This window comes from Coregonus lavaretus (genome assembly GCF_964263955.1).
Source record: "Coregonus lavaretus genome assembly, chromosome: 13".
Lineage (NCBI taxonomy): Eukaryota > Metazoa > Chordata > Actinopteri > Salmoniformes > Salmonidae > Coregonus > Coregonus lavaretus.
This window is the reverse complement of record NC_140000.1, coordinates 5,711,153-5,731,050: the sequence shown is the minus strand read 5'-3', so window position 1 is coordinate 5,731,050 and position 19,898 is coordinate 5,711,153. Positions and strand designations below refer to the sequence as shown.

The 19,898-nt window shown below is 48.6% G+C and overlaps 1 protein-coding gene across 2 annotated transcripts in view; it reads right to left on the bottom strand.

Annotated features, from left to right (window-relative positions):
• Positions 1-448: 448 nt before the first annotated feature.
• LOC311139541 (CCR4-NOT transcription complex subunit 10-like) overlaps positions 449-19,898 on the bottom strand; it is a 41,343-nt gene continuing 21,893 nt past the window's right edge. The window contains exons 14-19 of one of the 2 annotated variants that reach the window (XM_084174428.1): positions 8,980-9,093; positions 5,652-5,782; positions 5,460-5,495; positions 2,607-2,734; positions 2,331-2,406; positions 449-1,883 (exon numbers count right to left, since the gene is read on the bottom strand). In XM_084174428.1, the coding sequence (XP_084030554.1) occupies positions 1,717-1,883; positions 2,331-2,406; positions 2,607-2,734; positions 5,460-5,495; positions 5,652-5,782; positions 8,980-9,093 (652 nt within the window). In that variant the 3' untranslated portion in view covers positions 449-1,716. The remainder of the gene's footprint in view (positions 1,884-2,330; positions 2,407-2,606; positions 2,735-5,459; positions 5,496-5,651; positions 5,783-8,979; positions 9,094-19,898) is intronic. The other variant, XM_084174427.1, reaches the window with a different exon arrangement.

Below are 19,898 nucleotides of genomic sequence, written 5' to 3'. Positions count from 1 at the left end.
TTGAGAGGGAAAAACCAAAAACCTGCAGACACTAGACCCTCCATGGAATGAGTTTGATACACCTTCCCTATAGAGTGCACTACTTTCGACTAGAGTCCTATCAAAAGTAGTGCACTATATAGGGACTAGGGTGCCATTTGGAACATAACAAGAAGCATTCTGAATGGAGGTCAGGTGATTGCTGTTAACCTGCTGTGTTCTTCACTGGTCTAAATGGACTTTAAACATTTCCTATGCAGTTTGGGATTTCCCTGTTTACGCCTCAATAAATGTGATTCTTGTATCCAACATCCATTTCCAAATCCATCTTTTGTTGAGTCCACTATTATTCAGGCACAGTAGAATACCAAGAGGTGAGGGCAGTGATCAGGTAAGGCCATTCGTTTTTACAAGTGAGGAGTATTCAGTCTGTCAGCAGTGAAGGGGAGGAGCTTTAAGAAGTCACACCCCAGTTCTCACCTGATTTAATTAAGGTACATTTACATTTTAGTCATTTAGCAGACGCTCTTATCCAGCGCGACTTACAGTTAGTGAGTGCATACATCTCAATGTGGGTCCAGATATCCTCATGACATGGCCCAAGTGGGGGGGTGGACCTTTCCTCTTTTGTTCTCTATTGCTCCTCAAGCAACGGGGGAGGCCGATGACATCATCAGACCAACTCCTGGAATTCCTACTCCATGAAATTTGCATTTGTCAAAACAAAACGTTTTTTTGACCCTCAAGTGTGTGTACATGACCTGTATTCATACATGGGATATTGTTTTTCAACAGGAAAAGTTCAATAGCTGGATTGTCTAAATGGTACCCTATTCCAAACTCAATGGGCCCTGGTCAATCAAGTGTTGAACTATATACATAATAGGGAACCAATTTGGGACGTGTACCAGGTTTTAGTTGTGTTCTTTGTACCCTCATTTAAAAGGACAGCCAGCCACCTCTCCTTGAAGCCAGCTCTAAATCCCTCCCCCACACAAAAAAAACACATTCCTCCTCGGACATAACAGTAGCACAACTCCAATTCATTCTCCCTCAAGGGTCCTTTGAACAATGATTTCAGACCCAACCACCATATAAAATTCAAGTCAGCTTATTTCTGTAAATAAAATTTATTTTTATACAGGTATTTAACTTGCCCCAAGCGGAAGTCGGTCAGTATATATTATAACGGATGTTTCTGTCACAAATGGAAAGTTAAAACTCAAAGAACAGAGAAATGATGTCAGATCTGCTCCAAAGACACTGCAGGTGATGAAAGCCCCCCTCCTCTCACCATAACCACACTGAATAAAGGCTCTGTCCCAAATGGCACCCAATATATAGTGCAATACTTTTTTAGGGCCCTGGTCAAAAGGAGTGCACTATATAGGGGATAAGGTGTAATTTGGAACGCAACCGTCGTCCACCCGACAGGAAACCACTGCACTTCATACCAGGAGGACCTGGAGGGCTCCGTCTGGGCGCTGAGGTGTGAAGTTTCCTCTAGGTACAGATCTAGGATCAGCTTCCTAGCCTTCCAATCCTAGCCTTAACCATTAGTGGGGGAAATGCAAAGCTGACCGAAGATCAGCATCTAGGGACAACTTCACCGGCGCTGAGTGGGGTCAGCTTGCCTTAAATAAATAATACACTGAGGTGAAGTGATAAGACGGGTCGACAGGTACATGTTGGTGTGCAATGGGGCAAGGAGGGTTAGGGGAACCAAGGGTTGAGGGCTCATTTGCGCTGGACTGTTGTGAAGGGTGAGGGCATCTGGATGGGTGGTTGGACAGGCTGGAAGGAGGAGGGAACAGGCTTCTTTCGTGTGTCTGGAGAGGGCGTCTGGAGCACTGAGGGGAGGAGCTGGTTACGTTTGATGATTTGCAGGGCGAGCTGTGTGTTCCCTGAGGTGAGGGGGGGGGGGGGGGGGGAGAGAGAGAGAGAGGAACAAAGAGAGAAAGAGCGAGGAGGAGAGAGAGGAACAGAGATCATACACAGCTCTTAGTAAGGTCATAAAGTCCTGACCCTTCTACATTGACCCACCCATTGGACAGAAGGGGACTGACGGCTGTAATCTGTCACCACTGCCTTTGTGTCAGCCTGTGGCCTTCAGCATTCTACCTGCTGAATTCTAGAAGTGGAATGTCAGAGTTTGACTGACATCAGCCCCAGCACTTCCTTGAAAAACCACCATACTATGCTAGAGAACAATGGATTCTTCTTGACTATCAAAGTAATAAAGACAACTGTCAGAAGAGGAAAGGACCAACTACAAGATTGGGAAACCTGATGCGGCCACTTCACAACTTTGCAGATCGGAATGAGAACCCAGAGAGACGTAGCTGACTCACCGTTCTGCAGCTCGAGGTAGACAGCCAGTAAGATGGCTTCAGGAGGAATCTCCTTCGTGTTCACCATGGAGGCCGCCTGGGAGAGAGGTAAACAGGTCACACAGACATACTACACACATCTAAACACAGTCATGTTTGGGACAATAACACATCTGAATGGTTTCAAGAGATACGCATGTACTGTAGCTGTGTGTGTGTGTGTGTGTGTGTGTGTGTGTGTGTGTGTGTGTGTGTGTGTGGGGGGGGGGGGCACGTGTCTACGAGTGTGTACCGTACCTGATGCAGGCACTTGCGGGCCTTCTCATACTCGCTCCTCAGACAGTAGGCACTGCCCAGGTTGAAGAGCATTATGGCCCGGGCTGAGCTCACTGTGCTGGGGTAACACAGAGGAGTCTGCTTCCCTGCTGTATGGACACACAACAAACCCTGTCAACAGAGGAGTCTGCTTCCCTGCTGTATGGACACACAACAAACCCTGTCAACAGAGGAGTCTGCTTCCCTGCTGTATGGACACACAACAAACCCTGTCAACAGAGGAGTCTGCTTCCCTGCTGTATGGACACACAACAAACCCTGTCAACAGAGGAGTCTGCTTCCCTGCTGTATGGACACACAACAAACCCTGTCAACAGAGGAGTCTGCTTCCCTGCTGTATGGACACACAATAAACCCTGTCAACAGAGGAGTCTGCTTCCCTGGCTGTAGGACTAGGGTTGAATAGTGGGAACCGGGTTACCGAGATTTCCCGGCCAAACCCACTCCCTTTTCCTGGGATGAATTACTGCGGGAAACCGGTAAATTATAATAAATGATTTAAATGAACAGCATGACATTTAAAATGGAACTTAAATTATATGCAATGTCTAAATCTGGCTTCTCTGCAGGCCACGGCCTACTCTGCTATCTGCATGATGACAGACAGCGCATCTCAGTATGGAGCCATCCGCAAGATGACAGACAGCGCATCTCAGTATGGAGCCATCCGCATGATGACAGACAGAGCATCTCAGTATGGAGCCATCCGCAAGATGACAGACAGCGCATCTCAGTATGGAGCCATCCGCATGATGACAGACAGCGCATCTCAGTATGGAGCCATCCGCAAGATGACAGACAGCGCATCTCAGTATGGAGCCATCCGCATGATGACAGACAGCGCATCTCAGTATGGAGCCATCCGCATGATGACAGACAGCGCATCTCAGTATGGAGCCATCCGCATGATGACAGACAGCGCATCTCAGTATGGAGCCATCCGCATGATGACAGACGGCACATCTCAGTATGGAGCCATCCGCATGATGACAGACGGCACATCTCAGTATGGAGCCATCCGCATGATGACAGACGGCACATCTCAGTATGGAGCCGTCCGCATGATGACAGACGGCACATCTCAGTATGGAGCCGTCCGCATGATGACAGACGGCACATCTCAGTATGGAGCCGTCCGCATGATGACAGACAGCACATCTCAGTATGGAGCCATCCGCATGATGACAGACAGCACATCTCAGTATGGAGCCATCCGCATGATGACAGACAGCACATCTCAGTATGGAGCCATCCGCATGATGACAGACAGCGCATCTCAGTATGGAGCCATCCGCATGATGACAGACAGCACATCTCAGTATGGAGCCGTCCGCATGATGACAGACAGCACATCTCAGTATGGAGCCGTCCGCATGATGACAGACGGCACATCTCAGTATGGCGCCATCCGCATGATGACAGACGGCACATCTCAGTATGGAGCCATCCGCATGATGACAGACGGCACATCTCAGTATGGAGCCATCTGCATGATGACTGACGGCACATCTCAGTATGGAGCCATCTGCATGATGACAGACAGCACATCTCAGTATGGAGCCATCTGCATGATGACAGACGGCACATCTCAGTATGGAGCCATCTGCATGATGACTGACAGCACATCTCAGTATGGAGCCATCTGCATGATGACTGACAGCACATCTCAGTATGGAGCCATCTGCATGATGACTGACAGCACATCTCAGTATGGAGCGCAGTTCACAGTGCACGTATTATCTCATCATGTGTTCTTATTGTGACAGGTAGGATTACATTTGCTACAGCATAGCCTATGCTACAGTAATATAAAGACCGAATGCGTGTCTAATTTACACATCTCCATCTGGCTTTCGGGAGTTACCATACTTTTTCTTTGTAAAGATGCATTTTTTAAAATTGTAGCTGCAGAGTTTTAAAACAGCCCATCACTCGAATATCGCTGCTTTAAAAATCAGTGTGCACGCGAGCATGCTCACACTGTCTATCAATTCCATCCAAAATAGATAGGTCTAATCCTGTTCAAGACTGAGATACGTGTGTGTGTGTATATATATACACACACAGAGATATAGATGTCCTAGCTTACCTCTTTCAGGTAATAAATTCAATGCAGTATTAGCTTTACATTTAACTAACGAATGATGGGTTATCCATAAGCTTCTAACGTTTAGCCTCCGTCTCTTGCTCAACACGCCCCTTGGCTTTTGCTGTCCCAGAAAAAGCTAGACTAGAATAGCTTGGACATTTTTTCAAGCATTTCTTATACTAATAGGCTATTGGAAGAGGGATGCAAGCTCGTCTGCTTCCCTGCTGTATGAACACAACACAGCCTCTCTGGACAGCTTTAAAAATAAAGTTAAAAACGGTTTGATGTGTTCTGTGCCCATACGAATGTTCCTTACGATGTAACTGCAATGATGATAGATATTCTTCTTCATTGTTTTTATGTTGTATTATCTCTCTGTCATACCATGTGAAACCCTGTTGGATCTTGCACAGCCATCTTGTCTCAAGAGGAACACAATGGAAAGAAGTCCCAGACTGTGTTATACAACATGATTTTACTCATGTACATGTATGGCTTTTTATTTTTATGGTCTAATTAATCAACTAAACCCTGTCAGAGGAGTCAGCTTCCCTGCTGTATGGACACACAATACACTGTCAACCCATGAACCATCGCGGGATGAACCATTGCGGGATGTCACCACATACATACTTTAGATGGGGTGTCTCTACAGAGACTGCAGGGAGTGTGTTCAGTGAAAATAGTGTGTGTGGGGTTGTGTGTGTGTGTGTGTGTAGACTCACATGACTCGACAGGCTCCAGATCCCCTTTATCTGACCCTGTGAACACCAACACACTATCAGACACTGATCTGATCCAGTCATCATGTGGTTACATAGATAGTTCATTTCAGTTAGGGCAGAATACTGGGTGGGGTGCTGGGTTTTCCAGCAAAGCCTTCAATTGGCACTAGAGAGGTGGGTGTGAGGACTAACCTTGGTCCTGCTCGCTGGACAACACCCCCAGGGAGACATCAGTGACGTTCTCTGGGTTGAGGTGAGCGATGGCCTCTGAGATCCGGTCTAGGGATATGAGGGCCTCTGCAGCATACAGGTGGCCCAGGAACCTGGAGCAGAGAGCGAGAGAGAGACAGGGAGGACGCACGGTCAAACACATAGAATCAGATCAACCATTCACTCACTACTACTGGGGCTTGTTCATGGGGATGTGACGTTACAGAACATAGTATATAGCATATAGGATTATGTCTAGACTATAATTTCAAACTTCAATTGATAGCCTGGGAGTTCATTTGCTTAAATCACTGAACACAACAGGCGCTTCTTAGAGACAGGCTTCTTTTCCTTGACAATTATTCTCCACTATGACTGTGCATTTTCAGCAGTTCTTACTCTCGCCACTAGAGGTGCGATCAGACGATTTCTAGTGTTCTGTACTCCCGAAGTTGTTGACTGTTTTTATGCTTGCCAGTTAGCTAGAAGTTATTAATTGTTAGCAGCCAATGGGTAACAGTTTCTTACTGGTGATAAAAATGGATGATTGCCATAATTTTTTCACGTTATTACTGAATTATTTAATGTTGCAAATCAAACCTCGTAAACAATTCATGCTAATCTCATAAAGTTTATTTGCTTTAAAGTCTGCTGTTGCCCGGCTATTAAAAAGGGACTGGTGGCTATTTGAAACTGAGTTTTACGGTATGTACAGGTGCAACCAAATATATTGGCACCCCTGCACTTTTCTTAAATAATTCCCCTATACTCAAATAAGTTTAATTATTTTTTTTAAATGTTGGTTTCCATACTTTGTTATTGGATTTTCAACATTCAACATTCCAATTTTAGTTTTGTAAACTTAAGCCAAGATAAATGTAAAATTTTAATTGATAAAATAAAGACAAATGGCATGGACAAAATGATTGGCACCCCGGAACTATAAAATAATAACTTGCTTGCACAACCTTTAGCCAAGATAACTGCAGACAAATGCTTCTTGTAGCCATCAATAAGCTTGCTACACCTTTCTACTGACTATTTGGCCCACTTTTCAGCAGCAAACTGCTCTAATTCTTTAATGTGAGGGGTGCCATCCACCAAACTGCTGTTTTCAGATCTCACCATAGGTTATGGATGCACATGGTGTAACAAGGTGTGGTGACCAAAAGTTGATTTACATTTCAACTTATTTTAGGAAAAATAGGGAATTATTTAAGAAATGTGCCAATATATTTGGCCGCAACCGTGTATCCATTGTAAATGTTGCATCAGTCATTCCCCTAGATGACTTAACAAAAGTCCTCCAAAGCTATATCCAAGCCCTCTGGCACCAAAATCATCCATTGAAACAAATAGAAGGTGGGGGGGTTCTGCATAGACAATGGTAAGAGAAACACTGCATTGAATCTTGCTGGATAACCCCCCCCTGGTCTGTCAATAACCCTCCACATTCTGTGGTGAGGAGGACAGGAGTGCAGTCCAAGGAAGGAGGAGGGACTGATGGGAAGTCTGTGGTCAGATACTTTCATCAAATCATCTGAGTCATGAAGCAGTCTGAATAGTCAAGAGGTCTGCTATGGCAACATTACCATTACCAGACGGTGTGTCATGTTACGTGCCGTAAGCTTTGGGGGGGGGGGGGGGGGGGATGAAAGGCTAGGGGGAAAAGGGGGAGTGAGGAATGAAAGGGGAAAAGGTGGAGAGGAATCAAAGGCTAGGGGGAAAAGGGGGAGTGAGGGATGGATAGAGAGAGAGCGAGAGATGGATAGAGAGAGGGAGAGAGATGGACAGAGAGATAGAGAGAGAGGGAGATGGACAGAGAGAGGGAGATGGACAGAGAGAGAGATGGACAGAGAGATGGATAGAGAGAGGGAGGGGGGACGGATAGAGGGAGGGAGGGATGAAGTCCTTACTTGAGGGATATTGAGGGACTTGATGGAGGGTAAAGGAGGAGAGTGGGGGAGATTCACAAAATGGGACAAACACCAAATTGAGACTGCATGCAGTATTCTGCAAAAATATCCTCCGTGTACAATGTAAAACACCAAATAATGCATACAGAGCAGAATTAGGCCGTCACCCGCTAATTATCAAAATCCAGAAAAGAGCCGTTAAATTCAACAACCACCTAAAAGGAAGCGATTCTAAAACCTTCCATAACAAAGCCATCACCTACAGAGAGATTAACCTGGAGAAGAGTCCCCTAAGCTAGCTGGTCCTGGGGCTCTGTTCACAAACAGACCCCACAGAGCCCCAGGACAGCAACACAATTAGACCCAACCAAATCATGAGAAAACAAAAAGATAATTACTTGACATATTGGAAATAATTTTTAAAAAACAGCGCAAACTAGAATGCTATTTGGCCCTAAACAGAGAGTACACAGTGGCAGAATACCTGACCACTGTGACTGACCCAAACTTAAGGAAAGCTTTGACTATGTACAGACTCAGTGAGCATAGCCTTGCTATTGAGAAAGGCCGCCGTAGGCAGACCTGGCTGTCAAGAGAAGACAGGCTATGTGCACACTGCCCACAAAATGAGGTGGAAACTGAGCTGCACATCCTAACCTCCTGCCAAATGTATGACCATATTAGAGAAACATATTTCCCTCATATTACACAGACCCACAAAGAATTTGAAAACAAAGCTAATTTTGATAAACTCCCATATTTACATTTACATTTTAGTCATTTAGCAGACGCTCTTATCCAGAGCGACTTACAGTTAGTGAGTGCATACATTATTTTTTTATTTTTCATACTGGCCCCCCGTGGGAATCGAACCCACAACCCTGGCGTTGCAAACGCCATGCTCTACCAACTGAGCTACATCCCTGCCGGCCATTCCCTCCCCTACCCTGGATGACGCTGGGCCAATTGTGCGCCGCCCCATGGGTCTCCCGGTCGCGGCCGGCAATGACAGAGCCTGGATATATAGCCATATCTATTGAGTGAAATACCAGTGTGCCATCACAGCAACAAGATGTGTGACCTGTTGCCACAAGAAAAGGACAACCAGTAAAGAACAAACTCTGTAATAAACCATATTTATGGTTATTTATTTTCCCTTTTGTACTTTAACTATTTGCACATCATTATAACACTGTACATAGCCATAATATGACATTTTAAATGTCTATTCTTTTTGAACTTTTGTGAGTGTAATGTTTACTGTTCATTTTGATTGTTTATTTCACTTTTGTTTATTCTCTATTTCACTTGCTTTGGCAACGTTAACATATGTTTCCCATGCCAATAAAGCCCTTACATTGAAATGGAGATAGAGAGAGTGATGAAGTCCTTACTTGAGTGATCCAGACAGCTTGGTCTGGTGAAGGAGCTTCTCTGCATGGTTCAGGGCCATCAGGTTGTCTCCTAACGCCAGGGCCACGTAGGCACTGCAGGCCAGGAGGGAACACCTAGAGAGCCAACACCACACATGAATACCCATTCAGATACACACATGACAGATCACATCAACCATGCAGTGGGAAACATAGTGGGTTGTATAACATTCAGATGTGGGAGAAATTAATTATATATTGAAATTAATACTAATTAAACAATTCATTCAATTATTTTTGTTAGTGAAAAAAAATGTGCAGGCGGGGAGAGTCTGGACTGTAGTGGGTGTGTCCCTCCCAGGTCTCTCACTGGTTGGCTGGCTGGGCCACAACTGAACAGACTCAGATTCCAGGAAATAAACCAGAGTAGTTGACGGGATACCCGTAAACTTTCCCGGTGGGGTCAGCCCTTCATTCAGCACCTCCTCTATAGCTCTACCCCCTCCCGAACTCTCCCAACGAAAAGTGAAAGGAATGAGGGAAAGCTTTGTCCAATTAGTCCATAGAAGAGAAACACAGGAGGACCAGAGAGGGCAACAGAGAAATGGAAGAAAGAAAGAAGAGAGGAGGAGGAGAGTGATATATGAGTCCTGAGAGGCATAGGAAGGAGGGAGAGGAGGAGAAGGAGGAGAGTGATATATGAGTCCTGATAGGCATAGGAAGGAGGGAGATGAGAAGGAGGAGGAGAGTGATATGAGTCCTGAGAGGCATAGGAAGGAGGGAGATGAGAAGGAGGAGGAGAGTGATATATGAGTCCTGAGAGGCATAGGAAGGAGGGAGAGGAGAAGGAGGAGGAGAGTGATATATGAGTCCTGAGAGGCATAGGAAGGAGGGAGAGGAGAAGGAGGAGGAGGGTGATATATGAGTCCTGAGAGGCATAGGAAGGAGGGAGAGGAGAAGGAGGAGGAGGGTGATATATGAGTCCTGAAAGGCATAGGAAGGAGGGAGAGGAGAAGGAGTGATATATAAGTCCTGAGAGGCATAGGAAGGAGGGAGAGGAGGAGGAGAGTGATATATGAGTCCTGAGAGGCATAGGAAGGAGGGAGAGGAGGAGAGTGATATATGAATCCTGAGAGGCATAGGAAGGAGGGAGAGGAGGGGGAGGAGGAGAGTGATATGAGTCCTGAGAGGCATAGGAAGGAGGGAGATGAGAAGGAGGAGGAGAGTGATATGAGTCCTGAGAGGCACAGGAAGGAGGGAGAGGAGGAGGAGAGTGATATATGAGTCCTGAGAGGCATAGGAAGGAGGGAGAGAGTGATATATGAGTCCTGAAAGGCATAGGAAGGAGGGAGAGGAGGAGAGTTATATGAGTCCTGAGAGGCATAGGAAGGAGGGAGAGGAGAAGGAGGAGTGATATATGAGTCCTGCGAGGCATAGGAAGGAGGGAGAGGAGGAGGAGAGTGATATACGAGTCCTGAGAGGCATAGGAAGGAGGGAGAGGAAGAGGAGAGTGATATATGAGTCCTGAGAGGCATAGGAAGGAGGGAGAGGAGGAGGAGAGTGATATATGAGTCCTGAGAGGCATAGGAAGGAGGGAGAGGAGGGGGAGAGTGATATGAGTCCTGAGAGGCATAGGAAGGAGGGAGAGGAGAAGGAGGAGGAGAGTGATATATGAGTCCTGAAAGGAAGGAGGGAGAGGAGAAGGAGGAGTGATATATGAGTCCTGAGAGGCATAGGAAGGAGGGAGAGGAGGAGGAGAGTGATATATGAATCCTGAGAGGCATAGGAAGGAGGGAGAGGAGGGGGAGAGTGATATATGAGTCCTGAGAGGCATAGGAAGGAGGGCGAGGAGGAGAAGGAGGAGAGTGATATATGAATCCTGAGAGGCATAGGATGGAGGGAGAGGAGGAGGAGAGTGATATATGAGTCCTGAGAGGCATAAAAAGGAGGGAGAGCAGGAGGAGAGTGATATGAATCCTGAGAGGCATAGGAAGGAGGGAGAGGGGGAGAGTGATATGAGTCCTGAGAGGCATAGGAAGGAGGGAGAGAGTGATATATGAGTCCTGAGAGGCATAGGAAGGAGGGAGAGGAGGGAGAGAGTGATATATGAGTCCTGAGAGGCATGGGAAGGAGGGAGAGGGGGAGAGTGATATATGAGTCCTGAGAGGCATAGGAAGGAGGGAGAGGAGGAGGAGAGTGATATATGAGTCCTGAGAGGCATAGGAAGGAGGGGGAGAGTGATATATGAATCCTGAGAGGCATAGGAAGGAGGGAGAGGAGGGGGAGAGTGATATATGAGTCCTGAGAGGCATAGGAAGGAGGGAGAGAGTGATATGAGTCCTGAGAGGCATAGGAAGGAGGGAGAGAGTGATATATGAGTCCTGAGAGGCATAGGAAGGAGGGAGAGAGTGATATATGAGTCCTGAGAGGCATAGGAAGGAGGGCGAGGAGGAGGAGGAGGAGGAGGAGGAGGAGAGTGATATATGAGTCCTGAGAGGCATAGGAAGGAGGGAGAGGAGGAGCAGAGTGATATATGAGTCCTGAGAGGCATAGGAAGGAGGGAGAGGAGGGGGAGAGTGATATATGAGTCCTGAGAGGCATAGGAAGGAGGGAGAGAGTGATATATGAATCCTGAGAGGCATAGGAAGGAGGGAGAGGAGGAGAGTGATATATGAGTCCTGAGAGGCATAGGAAGGAGGGAGAGGAGGAGCAGAGTGATATATGAGTCCTGAGAGGCATAGGAAGGAGGGAGAGGAGGAGGAGAGTGATATATGAGTCCTGAGAGGCATAGGAAGGAGGGAGAGGAGAAGGAGAGTGATATATGAGTCCTGAAAGGCATAGGAAGGAGGGAGAGGAGGAGAGTGATATATGAGTCATGAGAGGCATAGGAAGGAGGGAGAGGAGAAGGAGGAGAGTGATATATGAGTCCTGAGAGGCATAGGAAGGAGGGAGAGGAGGAGGAGAGTGATATATGAGTCCTGAGAGGCATAGGAAGGAGGGAGAGGAGGAGAGTGATATGAGTCCTGAGAGGCATAGGAAGGAGGGAGAGGAGAAGGAGGAGGAGAGTGATAAATGAGTCCTGAAAGGCATAGGAAGGAGGGAGAGGAGGAGAGTGATATGAGTCCTGAGAGGCATAGGAAGGAGGGAGAGGAGAAGGAGGAGTGATATATGAGTCCTGAGAGGCATAGGAAGGAGGGAGAGGAGGAGGAGAGTGATATATGAATCCTGAGAGGCATAGGAAGGAGGGAGAGGAGGAGGAGAGTGATATATGAATCCTGAGAGGCATAGGAAGGAGGGAGAGGAGGAGGAGAGTGATATATGAATCCTGAGAGGCATAGGAAGGAGGGAGAGGAGGGGGAGAGTGATATATGAGTCCTGAGAGGCATAGGAAGGAGGGAGAGGAGGAGAAGGAGGAGAGTGATATATGAATCCTGAGAGGCATAGGAAGGAGGGAGAGGAGGGGGAGAGTGATATATGAGTCCTGAGAGGCATAGGAAGGAGGGCGAGGAGGAGAAGGAGGAGAGTGATATATGAGTCCTGAGAGGCATAGGAAGGAGGGAGAGGAGGGGAAGAGTGATATATGAATCCTGAGAGGCATAGGATGGAGGGAGAGGAGGAGGAGAGTGATATATGAGTCCTGAGAGGCATAAAAAGGAGGGAGAGCAGGAGGAGAGTGATATGAATCCTGAGAGGCATAGGAAGGAGGGAGAGGGGGAGAGTGATATGAGTCCTGAGAGGCATAGGAAGGAGGGAGAGAGTGATATATGAGTCCTGAGAGGCATAGGAAGGAGGGAGAGGAGGGAGAGAGTGATATATGAGTCCTGAGAGGCATGGGAAGGAGGGAGAGGGGGAGAGTGATATATGAGTCCTGAGAGGCATAGGAAGGAGGGAGAGGAGGAGGAGAGTGATATATGAGTCCTGAGAGGCATAGGAAGGAGGGGGAGAGTGATATATGAATCCTGAGAGGCATAGGAAGGAGGGAGAGGAGGGGGAGAGTGATATATGAGTCCTGAGAGGCATAGGAAGGAGGGAGAGAGTGATATGAGTCCTGAGAGGCATAGGAAGGAGGGAGAGAGTGATATATGAGTCCTGAGAGGCATAGGAAGGAGGGAGAGAGTGATATATGAGTCCTGAGAGGCATAGGAAGGAGGGCGAGGAGGAGGAGGAGGAGAGTGATATATGAGTCCTGAGAGGCATAGGAAGGAGGGAGAGGAGGAGCAGAGTGATATATGAGTCCTGAGAGGCATAGGAAGGAGGGAGAGGAGGGGGAGAGTGATATATGAGTCCTGAGAGGCATAGGAAGGAGGGAGAGAGTGATATATGAATCCTGAGAGGCATAGGAAGGAGGGAGAGGAGGAGAGTGATATATGAGTCCTGAGAGGCATAGGAAGGAGGGAGAGGAGGAGCAGAGTGATATATGAGTCCTGAGAGGCATAGGAAGGAGGGAGAGGAGGAGGAGAGTGATATATGAGTCCTGAGAGGCATAGGAAGGAGGGAGAGGAGAAGGAGAGTGATATATGAGTCCTGAAAGGCATAGGAAGGAGGGAGAGGAGGAGAGTGATATATGAGTCCTGAGAGGCATAGGAAGGAGGGAGAGGAGAAGGAGGAGAGTGATATATGAGTCCTGAGAGGCATAGGAAGGAGGGAGAGGAGGAGGAGAGTGATATATGAGTCCTGAGAGGCATAGGAAGGAGGGAGAGGAGGAGAGTGATATGAGTCCTGAGAGGCATAGGAAGGAGGGAGAGGAGAAGGAGGAGGAGAGTGATATATGAGTCCTGAAAGGCATAGGAAGGAGGGAGAGGAGGAGAGTGATATGAGTCCTGAGAGGCATAGGAAGGAGGGAGAGGAGAAGGAGGAGTGATATATGAGTCCTGAGAGGCATAGGAAGGAGGGAGAGAGTGATATATGAGTCCTGAGAGGCATGGGAAGGAGGGAGAGGAGGGGGAGAGTGATATATGAGTCCTGAGAGGCATAGGAAGGAGGGAGAGGAGGAGGAGAGTGATATATGAGTCCTGAGAGGCATAGGAAGGAGGGAGAGTGATATATGAGTCCTGAGAGGCATGGGAAGGAGGGAGAGGAGGGAGAGAGTGATATATGAGTCCTGAGAGGCATGGGAAGGAGGGAGAGGAGGGGGAGAGTGATATATGAGTCCTGAGAGGCATAGGAAGGAGGGAGAGGAGGAGGAGAGTGATATATGAGTCCTGAGAGGCATAGGAAGGAGGGAGAGTGATATATGAGTCCTGAGAGGCATGGGAAGGAGGGAGAGGAGGGAGAGAGTGATATATGAGTCCTGAGAGGCATGGGAAGGAGGGAGAGGAGGGGGAGAGTGATATATGAGTCCTGAGAGGCATAGGAAGGAGGGAGAGGAGGAGGAGAGTGATATATGAGTCCTGAGAGGCATAGGAAGGAGGGAGAGTGATATATGAGTCCTGAGAGGCATGGGAAGGAGGGAGAGGAGGGGGAGAGTGATATATGAGTCCTGAGAGGCATAGGAAGGAGGGAGAGTGATATATGAGTCCTGAGAGGCATGGGAAGGAGGGAGAGGAGGGGGAGAGTGATATATGAGTCCTGAGAGGCATATGAAGGAGGGAGAGGAGGGGAAGAGTGATATACGATTCCTGAGAGGCATAGGAAGGAGGGCGAGGGGGAGGAGGAAGAGAGTGATATATGAATCCTGAGAGGCATAGGAAGGAGGGAGAGGAGGAGAGTGATATATGAGTCCTGAGAGGCATAGGAAGGAGGGAGAGGAGGGGGAGAGTGATATATGAGTCCTGAAAGGCATAGGAAGGAGGGCGAGGAGGAGGAGGAGGAGAGTGATATATGAGTCCTGAGAGGCATAGGAAGGAGGGAGAGGAGGAGGAGAGTGATATATGAGTCCTGAGAGGCATAGGAAGGAGGGAGAGGAGAAGGAGAGTGATATATGAGTCCTGAGAGGCATAAGAAGGAGGGAGAGGAGGAGGAGAGTGATATATGAGTCCTGAGAGGCATAGGAAGGAGGGAGAGGAGGAGGAGAGTGATATATGAGTCCTGAGAGGCATAGGAAGGAGGGAGAGAGTGATATATGAGTCCTGAGAGGCATAGGAAGGAGGGCGAGGAGGAGAAGGAGGAGAGTGATATATGAGTCCTGAGAGGCATAGGAAGGAGGGAGAGAGTGATATATGAGTCCTTAGAGGCATAGGAAGGAGGGAGAGGAGGAGGAGAGTGATATATGAGTCCTGAGACGCATAGGAAGGAGGGAGAGGAGGAGGAGAGTGATATATGAGTCCTGAGAGGCATAGGAAGGAGGGAGAGGAGGAGAGTGATATGAGTCCTGAGAGGCATAGGAAGGAGGGAGAGGAGAAGGAGGAGGAGAGTGATATACGAGTCCTGAAAGGCATAGGAAGGAGGGAGAGGAGGAGAGTGATATGAGTCCTGAGAGGCATAGGAAGGAGGGAGAGGAGAAGGAGGAGTGATATATGAGTCCTGAGAGGCATAGGAAGGAGGGAGAGGAGGAGGAGAGTGATATATGAATCCTGAGAGGCATAGGAAGGAGGGATAGGAGGAGGAGAGTGATATATGAATCCTGAGAGGCATAGGAAGGAGGGAGAGGAGGAGGAGAGTGATATATGAATCCTGAGAGGCATAGGAAGGAGGGAGAGAGTGATATATGAGTCCTGAGAGGCATGGGAAGGAGGGAGAGAGTGATATATGAGTCCTTAGAGGCATAGGAAGGAGGGAGAGGAGGAGGAGAGTGATATATGAGTCCTGAGAGGCATAGGAAGGAGGGAGAGGAGGAGGAGAGTGATATATGAGTCCTGAGAGGCATAGGAAGGAGGGAGAGGAGGAGAGTGATATGAGTCCTGAGAGGCATAGGAAGGAGGGAGAGGAGAAGGAGGAGGAGAGTGATATACGAGTCCTGAAAGGCATAGGAAGGAGGGAGAGGAGGAGGAGAGTGATATGAGTCCTGAGAGGCATAGGAAGGAGGGAGAGGAGGAGGAGAGTGATATATGAGTCCTGAGAGGCATAGGAAGGAGGGAGAGGAGGAGAGTGATATGAGTCCTGAGAGGCATAGGAAGGAGGGAGAGGAGAAGGAGGAGGAGAGTGATATACGAGTCCTGAAAGGCATAGGAAGGAGGGAGAGGAGGAGAGTGATATGAGTCCTGAGAGGCATAGGAAGGAGGGAGAGGAGAAGGAGGAGTGATATATGAGTCCTGTGAGGCATAGGAAGGAGGGAGAGAGTGATATATGAGTCCTGAGAGGCATGGGAAGGAGGGAGAGGAGGGGGAGAGTGATATATGAGTCCTTAGAGGCATATGAAGGAGGGAGAGGAGGGGAAGAGTGATATACGAGTCCTGAGAGTAATAGGAAGGAGGGCGAGGGGGAGGAGGAAGAGAGTGATATATGAATCCTGATAGGCATAGGAAGGAGGGAGAGGAGGAGAGTGATATATGAGTCCTGAGAGGCATAGGAAGGAGGGAGAGGAGGGGGAGAGTAATATGAGTCCTGAAAGGCATAGGAAGGAGGGCGAGGAGGAGAGTGATATGAGTCCTGAGAGGCATAGGAAGGAGGGAGAGGAGGAGGAGAGTGATATATGAGTCCTGAGAGGCATAGGAAGGAGGGAGAGGAGAAGGAGAGTGATATATGAGTCCTGAGAGGCATAGGAAGGAGGGAGAGGAGGAGGAGAGTGATATATGAGTCCTGAGAGGCATAGGAAGGAGGGAGAGGAGGAGGAGAGTGATATATGAGTCCTGAGAGGCATAGGAAGGAGGGAGAGAGTGATATGAGTCCTGAGAGGCATAGGAAGGAGGGCGAGGAGGAGAAGGAGGAGAGTGATATATGAGTCCTGAGAGGCATAGGAAGGAGGGGGAGGAGGGGGAGAGTGATATATGAGTCCTGAGAGGCATAGGAAGGAGGGAGAGGAGGAGGAGAGTGATATATGAGTCCTGAGAGGCATAGGAAGGAGGGAGAGGAGAAGGAGGAGAGTGATATATATGAGTCCTGAGAGGCATAGGAAGGAGGGAGAGGAGAAGGAGGAGGAGAGTGATATATGAGTCCTGAAAGGCATAGGAAGGAGGGAGAGAAGGAGGAGTGATATATGAGTCCTGAGAAGCATAGGAAGGAGGGAGAGGAGGAAGAGAGTGATATATGAGTCCTGAGAGGCATAAAAAGGAGGGAGAGGAGGAGGAGAGTGATATATGAGTCCTGAGAGGCATAGGAAGGAGGGAGAGGAGGAGGAGAGTGATATGAGTCCTGAGAGGCATAGGAAGGAGGGAGAGGAGAAGGAGGAGGAGAGTGATATGAGTCCTGAAAGGCATAGGAAGGAGGGAGAGGAGAAGGAGAGTGATATATGAGTCCTGAGAGGCATAGGAAGGAGGGAGAGGAGGAGGAGAGTGATATATGAGTCCTGAGAGGCATAGGAAGGAGGGAGAGGAGGGAGAGAGTGATATATGAGTCCTGAGAGGCATGGGAAGGAGGGAGAGGAGGGGGAGAGTGATATATGAGTCCTGAGAGGCATAGGAAGGAGGGAGAGGAGGAGGAGAGTGATATATGAGTCCTGAGAGGCATAGGAAGGAGGGAGAAAGTGATATATGAGTCCTAAGAGGCATGGGAAGGAGGGAGAGGAGGGGGAGAGTGATATATGAGTCCTGAGAGGCATAGGAAGGAGGGAGAGGAGGAGCAGAGTGATATGAGTCCTGAAAGGCATAGGAAGGAGGGCGAGGAGGAGGAGGAGGAGGAGAGTGATATGAGTCCTGAGAGGCATAGGAAGGAGGGAGAGGAGGAGGAGAGTGAGTGATATATGAGTCCTGAGAGGCATAGGAAGGAGGGAGAGGAGAAGGAGAGTGATATATGAGTCCTGAGAGGCATAGGAAGGAGGGAGAGGAGGAGGAGAGTGATATATGAGTCCTGAGAGGCATAGGAAGGAGGGATAGGAGGAGGAGAGTGATATATGAGTCCTGAGAGGCATAGGAAGGAGGGAGAGAGTGATATATGAGTCCTGAGAGGCATAGGAAGGAGGGCGAGGAGGAGAAGGAGGAGAGTGATATATGAGTCCTGAGAGGCATAGGAAGGAGGGGGAGGAGGGGGAGAGTGATATATGAGTCCTGAGAGGCATAGGAAGGAGGGAGAGGAGGAGGAGAGTGATATATGAGTCCTGAGAGGCATAGGAAGGAGGGAGAGGAGAAGGAGGAGAGTGATATATATGAGTCCTGAGAGGCATAGGAAGGAGGGAGAGGAGAAGGAGGAGGAGAGTGATATATGAGTCCTGAAAGGCATAGGAAGGAGGGAGAGAAGGAGGAGTGATATATGAGTCCTGAGAAGCATAGGAAGGAGGGAGAGGAGGAGGAGAGTGATATATGAGTCCTGAGAGGCATAAAAAGGAGGGAGAGGAGGAGGAGAGTGATATATGAATCCTGAGAGGCATAGGAAGGAGGGAGAGAGTGATATATGAGTCCTGAGAGGCATAGGAAGGAGGGAGAGGAGGAGGAGAGTGATATGAGTCCTGAGAGGCATAGGAAGGAGGGAGAGGAGAAGGAGGAGGAGAGTGATATGAGTCCTGAAAGGCATAGGAAGGAGGGAGAGGAGAAGGAGAGTGATATATGAGTCCTGAGAGGCATAGGAAGGAGGGAGAGGAGGAGGAGAGTGATATATGAGTCCTGAGAGGCATAGGAAGGAGGGAGAGGAGGAGGAGAGTGATATATGAGTCCTGAGAGGCATTTGAAGGAGGGAGAGGAGGGGGAGAGTGATATACGAGTCATGAGAGGCATAGGAAGGAGGGCGAGGAGGGGGAGAGTGATATATGAGTCCTGAGAGGCATAGGAAGGAGGGAGAGGAGGAGGAGAGTGATATATGAGTCCTGAGAGGCATAGGAAGGAGGGAGAGAGTGATATATGAGTCCTGAGAGGCATGGGAAGGAGGGAGAGGAGGGGGAGAGTGATATATGAGTCCTTAGAGGCATATGAAGGAGGGAGAGGAGGGGAAGAGTGATATACGAGTCCTGAGAGGCATAGGAAGGAGGAGGAAGAGAGTGATATATGAATCATGATAGGCATAGGAAGGAGGGAGAGGAGGAGAGTGATATATGAGTCCTGAGAGGCATAGGAAGGAGGGAGAGGAGGAGCAGAGTGATATGAGTCCTGAAAGGCATAGGAAGGAGGGCGAGGAGGAGGAGGAGGAGGAGAGTGATATGAGTCCTGAGAGGCATAGGAAGGAGGGAGAGGAGGAGGAGAGTGAGTGATATATGAGTCCTGAGAGGCATAGGAAGGAGGGAGAGGAGAAGGAGAGTGATATATGAGTCCTGAGAGGCATAGGAAGGAGGGAGAGGAGGAGGAGAGTGATATATGAGTCCTGAGAGGCATAGGAAGGAGGGAGAGGAGGAGGAGAGTGATATATGAGTCCTGAGAGGCATAGGAAGGAGGGAGAGAGTGATATATGAGTCCTGAGAGGCATAGGAAGGAGGGCGAGGAGGAGAAGGAGGAGAGTGATATATGAGTCCTGAGAGGCATAGGAAGGAGGGGGAGGAGGGGGAGAGTGATATATGAGTCCTGAGAGGCATAGGAAGGAGGGAGAGGAGGAGGAGAGTGATATATGAGTCCTGAGAGGCATAGGAAGGAGGGAGAGGAGGAGGAGAGTGATATATGAGTCCTGAGAGGCATTTGAAGGAGGGAGAGGAGGGGGAGAGTGATATACGAGTCATGAGAGGCATAGGAAGGAGGGCGAGGAGGGGGAGAGTGATATATGAGTCCTGAGAGGCATAGGAAGGAGGGAGAGGAGGAGGAGAGTGATATATGAGTCCTGAGAGGCATAGGAAGGAGGGAGAGAGTGATATATGAGTCCTGAGAGGCATGGGAAGGAGGGAGAGGAGGGGGAGAGTGATATATGAGTCCTTAGAGGCATATGAAGGAGGGAAAGAGTGATATACGAGTCCTGAGAGGCATAGGAAGGAGGAGGAAGAGAGTGATATA